This window comes from Puccinia triticina, chromosome 18A (genome assembly GCF_026914185.1).
Source record: "Puccinia triticina chromosome 18A, complete sequence".
NCBI classification, from domain to species: Eukaryota; Fungi; Basidiomycota; class Pucciniomycetes; order Pucciniales; family Pucciniaceae; genus Puccinia; species Puccinia triticina.
The window spans coordinates 2,948,358-2,963,048 of record NC_070575.1 but is presented as its reverse complement, the minus strand read 5'-3'; the positions used below and the strand labels follow the sequence as shown (position 1 = coordinate 2,963,048).

The 14,691-nt window shown below is 47.8% G+C and overlaps 1 protein-coding gene across 1 annotated transcript; it reads right to left on the bottom strand.

The window, feature by feature from the left end:
- Positions 1–1,815: 1,815 nt before the first annotated feature.
- Positions 1,816–2,122, bottom strand: PtA15_18A338 (uncharacterized protein; the record flags this gene model as incomplete). Its single annotated transcript, XM_053164868.1, has 2 exons — positions 1,816–2,039; positions 2,101–2,122. 2 exons carry the CDS (start codon positions 2,120–2,122, stop codon positions 1,816–1,818), a joined length of 246 nt encoding a protein of 81 aa, XP_053028835.1.
- Positions 2,123–14,691: the final 12,569 nt, after the last annotated feature.

Below are 14,691 nucleotides of genomic sequence, written 5' to 3'. Positions count from 1 at the left end.
ACAAGTCTGGCAGGTCAACAAAATTGTGCGGCGAATGTGTCACAAAAGTGCCCGAGTAATCGGCCGTACAGCCGGACTCATACGGACAGTGAATGACCTCAGTCTCACTACTGGCAAGGGTCACTTTTTTGTTGGCTGCCGCACAAACGGTGAACTCCCTCCGCCAGAAGCTCCTGGATCGTTTGATTCTCCTGGTTGCATAGTGGGTGTGTGGGGTCATTTTGAGCATCACTTTATCGTCACAGCCCTGACCGCTGTTTGGCCAGAATGGGTGGAAGCTTGGCAAGGGAGACGGCGGGGCGGCAGCGATGAGGCGTGTATTTAACGTGGAAACGGGGGAGTGTGGCAGCGGTGTTGCGGTGTAGAGGTGTGCCCTGGGTAACAGTGAAAATTTTGATTTGGGGGTGAGAAGATTCTCTTGGGCAGGGCCTTCGTTGTCTCGCCGGGATGCAAGTGAAGTTCAACAAGGCAACTCCGAGGCGGTGGAGACGGTGCAGGGCTGGTTTTATCTGTACTGTTGAATTGAGCTGGCAAAGGCATAGCCATGGCAAGAAGTGCGGCTGGATTGTACCCAGTGACAAGATTGAGTGGGTATATAAGGAGGGAACCATTTCAAGCAGAAGTGTCCCTCAGGGGTTCCGGTTTTGTCCACCCCCTCCCTGGAAGCCCCCTAGTTGCTTGATTAGGCCCCTCCTTGACAGCTCTTTCACAGAGTCTTTCACAACTGGCCCTTTTTTGCTTTTTGCTCTTGCACAGCTGGAGGGTCATCCATAGGGCCTTCGGGTCTTTGGGGATATTTTCAACAGCTGTGTGTATTATCTAAATTGTGTGCTCTTCTGTTTTGTGATTTCTAAATCCAAAATATGCCAAAACTTAGATCTAGGTTTCCACATTTGTGTGGATTTAAGAAACTTGGATTATAATTAAATGAAGAATCATAATTCACATCCATCATTCCTCTTGCAACAGTGAAATCCAAGTTTATTAAAGAGACAAATTTTCCACAATTAAAAAAACATAAGATCAAGGGTTCCCCCTACAAATACACAAAAAAAAAAAAAAAAAATCAAGGTTTTCCTCAGGTTACAAAAAGGCAAAAAAGACCACAAATTTCCCTCCCAAATAACATAAAAAAAGTGATCTTATGATAACCTCAACCAGCCTTCCAACATTGGCAAAGCCGTGCCCACAGGCGCAACACCCAGCGCGCGTCAAGCGCATGAGTCAAAAGTGATGGACTTGAAGGCCCCCGGCCCACAGCAAAGGCTGGAGACCAGTGGGGGGCCCACTCTTTAGCCCCTCAAACTGTGCAAGTGCAACAGCGGAGGGGGTTGAGGACAAACCGCACGCTGGAAGTACAGCAGCAGAGGACGCCCTGGGGGACAAACGAGCGAGTCAACAGCCTCTTTTTATAGACAATACGGCACTACTTTGCCCAGCCCTCACAATCCACCAGACTCCACCAGCGCACTTGACCACCACATTCTTCCTGCCTTGAAAACTATGCCACCGCCATGCCCCTCCCATCCCTCTGACCTGCGCGGCAAGCATTGACGGTCTAGGCGTTGCCAACAAGACCCTTTTCATTGTGTCAGACTAGGTTGCTCTTATCACAATTACTCAACGTGGCCAGCTAATTTTATATGCAAGTTGTAAAATACCTTGCTATCATAATGACGCACTTGGCTTGATAAATCAAAAGGTTGTGGTAGTGTTTGTTGATGGCCATCTCAAGATCGAGCCCAATGAAATCGGCTGTACACACACACACACCCATCAGTCTCTCTCACAGCGTGTAGGGGCCAGAGGGGGGACTCAACTTATGTGAAGATAGGTGTTTGAGTTCTCGGCCCAAAAGATGGGGCCAATCTCGTAGACGCGCTCGAAGTCAGCGGCAATGGCCATCTGCTTGGCCAGCTGGGGCGACTGGGCCAGGAAGGCGTTCCGCTCGAAGTAGCCCAGCTTGAAGACGCTTGCGCCGGACTCTGTCGCCGCGCCCTGGATCTTGGGCGTGTGGATCTCAATGAACCCCTTGTTGTCTAGGAAGCGGCGGAACAGGTTGCATACGCGCGATTGCACCCTGAAGATTGCTTGGTTGACTGGTGTCTGGGGCGGGGACCATCTTGGTCAGCTCAGTTGTTTTTTTTTTTTTTTGGCTTATAACTTACTTGGAGGTCGAGGACTCCGTTATCCAAGCGGGTATTGGTGCCAACGGTCACGAACTGTTTGCCCTCCTTGGGGAGCAGGTTGACGGGCTGGCTGGTGTCTTCGAGCAGGAAGGGCAGCTTAGCGGGGGCCTTGGCGAGCAGGAAGATCTGCAGTGCTTTTCCCCAGACTGATACTAATCCGTAAGCTTTCAAAGATTGCTCTCAAACTCAACCGCTACACCCACAAGTTCATCCCACCTTATCTACAAAAGCAGATTACCATAGAATGGAAGCAGATGAGGTATATCTGACTGGTAAGCAATCACCCATCCCCCATGAGTTTGCCTAAAAGAGGACACACTGACACGAGATTGGTGGCCTCCAGACAACTGAAACCTCATGAACATGTGTATCAATTTGTGGGTCTTGGGCAAAGTGCTGTACTTTCAACCTCCAAACAGGTGGCCGCACCTTCTTGCCTTCAACTCGACGGATTTCTATTTGCCAATCTGATGGTTGAGGATCAGACTTAGAATGCCATGTCTCAGGATTCTTCAGCATCATTAGATATATTTACTTTTTCAAACTATTTTTTGGGAGCATGAGACTAATTCACCAGTGAACCATATGACATTCCATATCAGCAGCTGTATTGGGAGCAACCTGGATAGCAGTCTGGTGGCAATTGACAAACTGCTTGTCCAATCTTCCGGAGTAGCAGTAGTTGCAGGGAGAGTAACAAGCTTCCGCTTCCAATTGGTTGGATCAACTCCCTCGTATCTGCCCTCCTCTGGCATTAGATGCTCAAGCGCGCCCACAGCTTGATCGAGTCCCTCGCTGACTGCCTCATCCCAAAAATCTCCACCCTCAGCCACTTCCTCAACTCAAACTTCCGCTTCTAGCACCCCGTCATCAACAAGGTCCTCACCCACCTCAAACGCTTTGAGGACATACACGTCAAGCCCAACATCTTCAGCTTCACAATCCTTCACAACATCCTCCTCAAACTTGGCTGCGGTCAGCACACCATTGATAAATTCATTGATGAACCATGCTGGATTCAAACGCAACATCATAACTTATGGCTCTATCATCCATAATATTTGTCAGCGACCAATACTCCTGGAAAGAAGGAAAAAGGACGAAGTGAGTGAGAGCAATGCAGCTTATTGGGTGGCTGAACAGACAGCAGAAGCTCAGCCAACTATTTATAATGCGCTTCTCAACACGCTCTTTTCCACCTGCCAGTTTGAGAGTGGCATGCAAGTCAGTCCACAGAGTCCTCCAGCCACCAAGCCCGGCAGCGGCAGCCCTACCTCATTCCTTGGGCTATAAAACCAAGGAAGCCAGCCCTTCAATCCCTCCATGTCATCTTCTTGGCCTTTGGATGGCTCAACAATGCCTAGACCGGATGGTATTTGACCATGTACCAGCAGATACAACGACGGCAAGCCTCATCAGCTTTGCCCTTGAACTTGAAATGGGAAGATTTACTTCTTTGGAATTGTGCAACAGTGGGGGCAAGACGCAGACCCCGTATCGGCCTTGGTTGACCCCCAACACGTCCGCCAGACTTGATCCAAAAACTTCAGAAACTATGATCTCCAGCTCAAGCAGTAGTATGGCTGGCCATTGGGGACGGGGTGAGCCCTGTTTCAGTGGGCCGACTCTTCTTGATCTCTCTTTATTTAATCTTGGTTTTCTGTTTTCTCTTTTCTTTTTTTTTTGCATTTGTATATAAGGTCAGCTGGCTGGGTCTTGACTGTGCTCACCAGTCAGCTCATCTATATTTTGTTTCTTTACACCCCTTCACATGAATTGTTATTTGCATTCCATGCCTTATTAGTCAATTTACTGTTGACTTCAATTTGACTCCATTGAAGGTTGCAAAAATCTTGGTGGTTAGATCTGGGCAATTTTGGACCAAAATTTGACAAGTCAGAAAGAGATATGGCAATAATGCTTGGAAATTTGAGGTGATACATGAAGATAGCTTGATTGTGCCTGATGCAAGTCTTGCATCAGTGGAAATCCAGGTCCACACAGATGAACTCTCATGTTGTGTCAATTCAACATCATTACAAGCAGTAGAGCCACCTTGTAAACATCCTTGATGAAACTGGTGGTAAGGGTTCCATTGATCTGAACTGTGTGGCCTGCAATCCTCCATGGGTTCTTTCACTTTCAGTACTGGGAGGAAATGGGGTTTGAAGTGAGTTGCAAGAGTAAAAATGAAGATAACAATCAGCTTGTAACAGATTCCCAATAACCTCAAAAGAGGATGATTTATTCTGGGATTTGAGTTATGCCAGAAGATTGGACTGAATGGTTTTGAGTTCTGGTTTTTGTAACAGGTGTTTGGGTTGGAGATTGGAGATTGGAGAAATTGATGAATAGATTAGCATCTTTGAAATGTAAGGTGTGTTGTACCACATTATGGAGACGTTAAGTTTGAGGAATTATGATACCACAATATGGGCAAATTGATTCCCTGGGTGGATTAAGCAATTGATTTTACTGGTGGGCCTTGATGAGTGAGGTGCAAGTGGGTCTGATACACACAGCTATGATCATGAGGCAGGTTTCCAGATCTGAGGGGGGTGGGGGTGACCCTGTGGGGCCGTATACAGGGTTGGCCACTTCAAGGATATTATCATTGCAGCGGCGGAGCCGCCTTATTCTTTAGTGATGAATAATTTTGAGAAACCCACTCAAAAATGCCATTATGGCTCAATTTTGGCTCGCTAACCACAATGAAACAGCCGTAATTGGCTCAACTGAGATTCCCATGGATGCAAAATGAAGATAATTGAATCAAGAATCATATTTAACATTCATAATTCCTCCTGCAACCGTGAAATTATGAACAATTTTTGAGAAAACCACTTAAGTAAGCCATTTTGGCTCAATTTTTGCTTGTTAACCACAATTACACAGCTGTAAGTGGCCCAACTGAGATTCTCATGCATGCAAAATGAAGATAATTTAATGAAGAATTGTATTTAACATTCATCATTCCTCTTGTGACAGCAGAAAGATAAGTGATCTTGAGAAAACCTCTTGAAAAAGCCATTTTGGCACATCTTTGGCTGGTTAAGCACATTTTCAGTCACAAGTGGTACAGCTTGTACTATAGAAGATAATAGATTGAAGAATCATATTCAAATATTATTCAACTAATGTTTTATTCATCTGCTGAGGTAAGAAATTTTTATCCAACTGGTTAAGAAGGCAATTGATGATCAAATATGTCTTAGTTTACATTGGGCATGATGTATAAAAGAAAATTGAGCAGCAAACAATCAGAGAAACAAGGGAAAAATTATACAAATGAGCATGGTGCAGAGCATCATTACAAGAGCTGTTGAAGTACCTGCGAGACCAACATTTGTTGCTTTTCCAAACACAACATTTTGACAACCAAAGCAAATTCAAGTGAGGAATTGTTGACAGTAATGTGGTTAGCTTGATAGAGAAAACAACAGAATTGCGCATCCAGTAGTGTTGCTTCATTCCATGGTTGTCTGGAAGAGATGAGGTTGAGGAGTACTATCCCAAGAGACCATACATCATTTGCAAAAGTATTGTAGCAGGGCACAGGAGCAATGAGACCGCCAAGACATTCTGGTTTAGATTTGTAAATCAGCAGGAAGCAACTGAGCATAAGACCGCAGTATGTAGATAAATAATTGCAAGACTTACCTGGTCCCATGTATGCTCTTGTACCTCGAACAAACTGTGAGCAATAAGGTTGATCCAATGCAAGACCAAAATCAGCGACGAATATTTGATCATAGCCGCATAAGATATTTTCAGGTTTGATATTGCAGTGAGCGATTCCATTTGAGTGACAAAAGTTGATGGCCAAGATGATTTGAGTGAAGACACGTTTGATGTGCTCAGGGTGTTGGACAAAGTGCTGATAGACAAACACTTGATCTGCAAGCATACCGTTTGGTGCGTAAGGAAAGACAAGAAATGTTGTGCTTTGGATTTTGATTGTTTGGAGAAGTGTAAGCACGTTTGGATGAGCGGAGACCCAAAAGTGCTTTTCAATTTCATGTTGGATAGCAAAGTTCAACAGTGTACAGTCCTTGCGGATAACCTTGGTGGCCCGGGTGACTGGTTCAGAAGGTAAAACTGAAGATATTGAAGATTAATCTCACTGATAACTAATGAGAATGCAAAATCAAGAGACAATACTTACTTGAATATGCTCAATACACATCAGCGTATGCGCCGCTTCCAAGAATTGAATGTAGGCAAAGTGAGCTGCCTGGGAGAAGGTAACCATTCAGATTTGTAATTGAAACCATATCGGAAATTGAGCTGGAGATAGTGTTATATGTTTCTTAAGACAAGCAATGAAAAAAGGAGGAACATGAATTGGCTGATTGATGTTTAGGATTCTGGGCGCTAGTATGTCTTATTGATCCAAAGAAACAAGTGCAATACAGTCTTGATCAAATGTGGTCAAGATTTCTTTGGCTTGGTACTGGATCCAAGCGCAATGAGCGGTGACGTCCTCTATATGAATGACTCACGGCTCCTCAGTTTTAAGGTAGCAGAGAGCCGATTGAAGGTGGTAGTGGTTGAGACTTGCAAAAGGATGGGCAACATTGGGTGGTATGGCTCAAAATTGACTGACTACAAGCCAGGTGTCGGTGTGTGTTTGCTTCTCAAGGGTGATTCTCTTGTGCTTCAAAATCTGTTTGATCCCACCAAAGGATGTTTCAGCTGTTGAAGCAGCAACTCTGAATTAAATAATACAGTTGTTGAGGCTGACTGCATGTGAATCATAAGTTAAGTCAGGTTTGACATGTACGGATTGAAGAAATTCCACTCAACAATTGAAAGGAGCAATCCTCTTGAGCTTGTCTGTAGGCTTCCACTTGCTCAAAGCAACATAGACGCAATTGTCGCCCGAGCTCCTGATACTATTGATTTGTGCGATCAATTGAGAGAACAATTTTGGCGATAGAATCTGAGCCTGTCAACGGGGATTAACTGATTTAGGAATACATCTGGGTGCAGGTTTGGAACAAGTTTGTAGTTGGGCAACAAATGGTTTCAGGTCTTCTGGCAGGCGGTCGGAATTTAATAGAACCCTGAGATTTCCAAGCCGGCAAAATGAATTTAGAAACGTGACTTCCAATTTGCCTGCGCAGGTTAAGAGGATGTGTGAGCAACTTTTCTGAAGCAGCACATCTGAGTGAGTCTACTAACCAATGTGATTGTTATGACAACCTCGGAGGATTCGGCCCATGAGCCGTTTGAGTGGAAATGCCCACCAGGATCTGACAGGCCCAAACTTCTCGAGACATTCGGCAAGATGAATAGCCATGTGATGGTTGGGGGCAAGTTGTTTGTCAAAAATAAAAACACTAGTTTGGAGGTACGACTGAAGATGGTGTCAATACTTGGCAATGAGTTCTGAATCTGTTTGTCGTTTCAATCCAACGTTGACCAGAGAAACAAGATGAGCAAAGTTGTGCAGGAGAGAAAGCTGTTGAGAATCTGGAGCTTGCCAGTACATGGGAAGTATAAGTGGTAATTGAATAGTGAACAAGATTTGCCATTTGTCTGCTTTAATTTTGCCATGCAAAGCCTTACCCAGCACGGGCAATGCCTGCTTGATCCAAGATGGAATGTGAATCCAAGGAAGATGTTTGTTGATAAAGGCTAATGCATCTGAGTCAATAGCAATCTGCGCGGTAGATAGTGGCGTCCAATCTCCAGTCCATCCTCCTTCTGCAGTCAAAGTAAACTCATCATCAGTAGAGTGAACATCATCCTCCTGCGCTCCAGCACCAAACAAAGAATCCAGACCCAATGCGTCATTTTCTTCGGAATGAGGGTTGGGTCCACTTGGCTTGAGGCAACTTTTGGTGGCACCAACCAGAAGGTCTACGAGTTCTCAAGTACTGACAGCTTCAGGCTCAGGCAAATCTTTCTCATCCGACATTGCCCAGAATCTCTTGCAGTGCTACTTCTGCAGTCCAAGTAGAAGATTATGCATTGAGTCAACAGTATGAAAAGAGATAATGTCCCAATATTTGAGTTCCAAGAGGGCTGAATAGCGAACGCCATGGTTTTCAAATATCTCATCTTTCTCGGCGGCGGACGTGGCATCACAAGACTTGCAAGCCACTATTCAATGAGCGGGTGTGTTGCGCCAAGGCCAACTTGCTGCGTTGAAATTGGCGATTTCATCTTTTGTCAATAAGCAGTATGAGAACATGAAAGTGGAAGTAGCAGACAAGAACCCCAATGCACAACAAACGGCAGGCAAATCCCCAAGGAAAGTGAGAAGCGCGCCACAAATGTGGCGACCGTTGGTGTACTGATGTGTTCTAGAGAGGCATAGGCCGGGGTCCCAAAGTGTGTTGAGTTGCTGAACCAGGGGTCTAAGGATCCAATTTATTTGCTTGAGGGAGGGTTCATGAGGCCCGGGTGCAATCCCTGCTAGAAAGACGTTTTCAGGTAAGGATCTCAACTCAAAAGGAAGACTCAAGCAAATCAAAACGAGGAACGTGATTGAAGCTTTCTTTCCGCTTTGACCATACGGGTTGATGGCATTGATGTAGAGACAGAAAGTCAAGTTATCACTGCATGCGGTGAATTGTTGGCCGTTGAGTCCAAGAAACTCCTTCCAGGCTTTTGAATTGTGAATGTCTTTGATTTTGCCACTAGGATTGTAAGGCAATCTTGAGCGAGTGGACGTCCGATCCAAAGTCTCCTCTATGTGAGGACAAGAGAACAGTTTAGCGAGCCAATTGTGAAGATTTTGAAATCCGTATGTTTGTGTGGGAAGTTTGTTGACGCCGCGAGTCTTGTATAGATGGGCACCGCATACATCCAGATCATTCGAGGAACTTTTGGAGATGACAGAACCCAAAGCTTCTGGGAAGTGTTCCTTTGTGAAGTTTTTGGAGCCACCGGGTAAAGTTTCTGATCTTTGTATTGGATCAGCAGGCTCCAAAATGGCTGGGAAAGTACAATGAGCACAACAGCGTGGAACATTTGCCGAGATAGCATACATTGCAAAGCACTGCTGGCAACAAACAACCTTGGTTATTGCTGGGTCCAGCTGCATCCAATTGATGATAGTATCAATTTGGTTTGGTACTTTGTTGACCAGAGCTTGTTTAAGAAAGGGCAGTTCGGTTACTGGAGTATTTAGAGAGCTAAGTAAGATATGGTAAAGATCTTTTTGAGATTTCAGGAACCACGTGGTTGAGGCATTCAATAGGTGTTTAACAATAGATAAGATGGCTGCAACAAGGGCAGTATGAACAGTGGCTGAGCTGGCCGTTTGAAGCAAAAAAGAGTATAAAGAACCTGTTGTAAAAGGAATGACGTGAATATCATATGCATGTCACAGGAAGAAATAGTGCGCACTGCAGTCATAGGTCATCGCATCACTTGCAACATCTAGCAAGGGCGTCTTGCAGCAAAGAGAGGTAGATGATGAAGCAATATGCGGGCGGTGCCTGGGAGCTAATGAAAAGTGTAGCAATTATATTTCTTCAGACAAGATTATCCTTAACAAACCCAAAAAATGATATTCTGAACTTACACGCATTGACAACCGGAGGAGTAAAAGCAGCGCTACTCAGGTCCCGGATAGGAATACTAGATTGGTGTGATTCAAGGGAAAGGCAGTCCAAGTGGTCGACCAAGGGAGAACTCTGATCAGCGGTTGCGTAGGATGAAGAAGCAGGAATCTTGGCCATTTCATCATCAAGACAATGCATTTTGACAACATTTAGGGTCAGCTTGACGCCAGGCTGAATGACACCATCCTCTAGGTGGGTGAAACATGAGCAGCCATGCGTAACACAAACACAGACTTCTTTGAGTTGAGAAAATTTCTTCGGGGGCATGTCAACAATACCTCTTCCTGATGGTTGGTATTGATCGGAAACCTGGAGGAGTGAAGAGTCCTGAAGAATTGATAGAGTTGACCAAAAAAGATAGGAGTAACAACTGGTGGCGGCCCGCGTCCCATACGTAGCATAGCTGCGGAATTCCGGTAGGGTACAAACAACATATGCATAATTATGTAAATACTTTCACATAAATACATATTCAATATGCCTTTACATTTGTATGTTTGTTGTATGTATATATTCATTCTAGAGATCAGACTCACAACTGCCGCGCGCTCCCATAGCGCAACACATTTGTTGTGGTCAGATTTACCTTTGGGGGGTTTTGGGTTTGGTTGGTGACATCCTGGGGATTTTCAGCATGCGAAGACCACGGTTAAAATGACAGTGAGGAAAGCTTTGCCCATGTACCTCGTAATGCAGCAGAATTAAACGTGAAATGGGATTGGTTGTAGAATAGAAAAGGGCAGTATTTTTAGGTGGTAGGAAAACTTATTCTTTGCGCTGTCGTTGGCCCGCATCAAAGCAAATAGGATAAGGAAATCAGCAGAGATCCCGAGGTGAGTGCTTCCACATGATATCTGGACTTCTGCAGAGGCAACGTGGTTTAAATAGGTATAGCTGGAGAAGCAATTTTCAAGGCTGTCACCTCAACATGAGATAAGGTTGCCAGCCATTCTTGATTGTAAAAATTTGCCGGTAGGCCGGGTTGCGGCGCGGTGGTACTAATAACTGGGTTTTCAGGTTGAGTCCGCGTAGCAGGAGAAGGACCACTACGTCTTTTGGGGACATTCTTTTGAAAGCAGAGGTCATCTAACATGATCATAAGATTGTCTACGGCAGTAGTGCACCAATAATACTTCAGCACTTGGCAGCGCTTGGGATTTTTGTTTGTGAAGATAGGCTTCAACAATGCATGTGTGAAATTCCCTGGGTTCTGTGGCGGAATGCTATCAGTACTCACTGATTCACCAGAGAGGACATCACTTGTCAAACTTTTGGAACAAATGGACATGGAGTCATCATTGTCATCGGTTTCATCCTTGCTGCAGCAAACCTGAACAATTGGCAGTAGGTGCCTTAACTTGGGCTTGCCAAAGATTGTCGTGATTTGGGTGTTGCGTAGCTATCCGAATGTACACAAATCAGCCAAGCTACTTACCCTGTTACATAGATTGTATCAAGACTGTTATGAGCTGCACCGCGCGCCATAGCCTACTCTGGGGGACATGTCACTCTTGTACATACATGTCACAGCTCCCTTCCATAAGGGGGAGCAGGGGAGAGATCCTCTCACTCTCCCCATCTAGCAATCTACATCATCCTAGGTCAAGTACCAGAGCCCGGTCCTTCTCTCCCACAGATCAGTCATAACATATTGCTAGATCTTTCTTTTAGCGCGGAGACGAGGACAGAAAGAACAACGAACAGAACCCGAATCAAGAAACCCCGACGAAACCACACGCCAGAACCAAACAGAACCCACCCCGAACAGACCCAAGCCAGAAACCCCAAGTCGCCGCCTGATAATGGACGCCGCGGCCCTCCAAACCCAACTCGCCGACCTCATGGCAGTCGTGAAAGAAGAACGCGAACTACGTCGCCAAGCGGAGGCCGCCCGTGCGGTCGCCGAAGCCGCCCGTCAACAGGCCGAGGAAGCCCACCGTCAAGCCCAGGCCCAGGACCCCGCACAGGCGCCGGCACCTGCAGCCCAGCCTGGAGGAGGACATCCACCAACCCGAGGCCCGAAGATTGGCGTTCCCGACAAGTTCGACGGGACCCGAGGCGTGAAGGCCGAGGTTTACGCCAGTCAAGTCAGCCTCTATATCGCCGCCAACCCGACCGCTTTCCCGGACGACAGGACCAAGGTCGTGTTCGCCCTGTTGTATCTGACCGGCCAGGCGAGCAGCTGGGCCCAACCAACAATGTTCAAGGCCTGCAACACCAGCCCCAACGCCCCACCGGTTGTGTATCAGGAATTTACGAAGGCGTTCGAGGCGATGTACTATGACACCGAGAAGAAGACGACGGCGGAGAGGGCAATCAGGCAGCTCAAGCAGACCAAATCAGTCTCGGAGTACACTCAACAGTTCACCATCCACGCCCACAACACGGGATGGGAGGCCGCAACCCTCGTCAGCCATTACACGCAAGGCCTCAAGAAGGACGTCCGCCTTGCGCTCGTCCTTGCTCGGACCCAGTTCGCGACCCTAGCCGACGTCTCCAACCTCGCCTTGCGGATCAACAACAAGATTGGGGGCTTCGACTACATTGGGAACCCAATCACCCCCAAGCCCCGCGACCCGGACAGCATGGACATCTCGGCGGTGCGCGGACAGCTTACGGCGGCGGAGAAGGCGCAGATGATGCGCGCGGGCCAATGCTTCCGGTGTGGCGAGAAAGGCCATTTGGCAAGGGAGTGCCCGACCAAACCGAAGAAGGGGAAGACCAAGGAAGCAACCCGGATCGCCGAGTTAGAAGAACAGCTTTGCCGACTCACGTTAGGGGAGGGGACGAGTGATGGGGCCGGCAGAGCGGAGAGGTCAAAAAATGGCGACGCTCAGGCGTGACGGTTGTGCCGCACCTGAGCAACGATGATGTTGTAGTAGCCGATATAGGGGCAAGTGTTATTCACCCCAACAAACTCGACCCCCGTTTGTTCTTATCACTAGCAATCAAACCTACACATCATCCTCTAGCCACACCCATTAGCGCCATTTTCCTCGTTGACTCGGGGGCTACCCACGATGTCATGAGCGACCGTTTTATTGACGGGATGGGGCTGCAGGACAGCACCACCCATTCTGAGAGGACCGTATCGGGCTTTGATGGCTCGAGGAGCCAAGCCTCTCGAGAGATCAAACTACTCCTGGACAGCGACCCCACCCCTTTGACTTTCATCATTACCAAACTCAAGGACTCCTACGATGGCATCCTCGGAATGCCCTGGATCCGGCATCATGGCCACTTAATCGACTGGCGGGACCGACGCCTGGTTCACGACCCCACAGCCAATAGGGAGGACCCCATCGCGGCTGCAGACGCAGTTTTGTCTTTGCCGACAAGAGCCTCAACAGACGGGGACCGGCCCGTGAGGCACGCGAGGCAACATGACGAGGGGGTGCACACTATGTGTGAGATAACACCCCCGCGATGTGAGTCCAGAACCCCCCATTCTCCCAAAGAAATCCTAAGAACCGCTGGCAAGCGGGTACACTTTCTGGAACTCCTACAACAGGTACCGGACGCTGTCGCGGACGCCGTGGTGAATTCGTCTTTGCCGCAACAAGCCTCGGAGGACGGGGAGGAGCCCGTGAGGCACACTAGGTTAAACGACGAGGGGGTGCACACTTTGTGTGAGATAACACCCCCGCGATGTGAGTCCAGGATCATCCACCCTCACCCAGATTTATTAGGAACCGCTGGCAAGCGGGCATCCCTTCTAGAACTTCCACTACAGATGCCGAGTTCTACGCGCAGCGGCGACAATAGGGACCACGTCGCAGCCACCGCGGTGGTTTCGTCTTTACCGCAATAAGCCTCAAAGGACGGGGAGGAGCCCGTGAGGCACGCTAGGTTAAATGACGAGGGGGTGCACACTTTGTGTGAGATAACACCCCCGCGATGTGAGTCCAGGACCCTCCCTTGTCATCTGAACTTGTTAGGGACATCTGGCAAGCGGTTATCTCTTCTAGAAAGTGCAGGATCCCAGCCGTCCGTTGACGCCGCAAAGGTGGCATGGTCTACATCCGCAAGAATAGCCGCAGAGGCAAGAAAGGGCGACCCGGAAATTTCGACCAAAGAGCTAGTTCCCCAACGGTATCACCGGTACTTGAATATGTTCCGCAAATCCGAAGCCCAGAGACTGCCCCCCAGAAGGAAGTACGACTTCCGCGTGGACCTGGTTCCAGGTGCACTGCCGCAGGCCAGTCGAATTATCCCGTTGTCACCGGCCGAAAACGCGGCACTTGACGTGCTGATCCAGGAAGGCCTGGAGCACGGGACCATTAGGAGGACGACTTCCCCATGGGCAGCACCAGTCCTGTTCACAGGAAAAAAGGACGGCAACCTTAGGCCTTGTTTCGACTACAGAAAGTTAAATGCGGTTACGGTCAAAAATAAGTACCCTCTCCCACTAACAATGGATTTAGTGGATAGCCTACTTAATGCCGACACGTTCACTAAACTTGATCTCCGCAACGCGTACGGCAACCTACGAGTAGCAGAAGGGGACAAAGAGAAGCTGGCATTCGTGTGTAGGGCCGGCCAGTTTGCGCCGTTGACCATGCCGTTCGGCCCTACGGGGGCCCCCGGATTCTTTCAGTTCTTTATCCAGGACATTCTACTGGGACGCATCGGCAAAGACACAGCGGCGTATCTCGACGACATAATGATCTACACCCAGAAGGGCTCAGACCACGAAGCGGCGGTCTGCAGTTTACTCAACATTCTCAGTAAACACACATTGTGGCTCAAACCAGAAAAATGCGAGTTCTCGCGGGACGAAGTGGAATATTTGGGCCTGCTGATCTCTTGTAACCGAGTGCGAATGGACCCAGGGAAGGTCAAGGCAGTGTCCGACTGGCCGAACCCCACAAATACTACGGAGTTACAACGCTTCATTGGGTTCGCGAACTTCTACCGGAGATTCA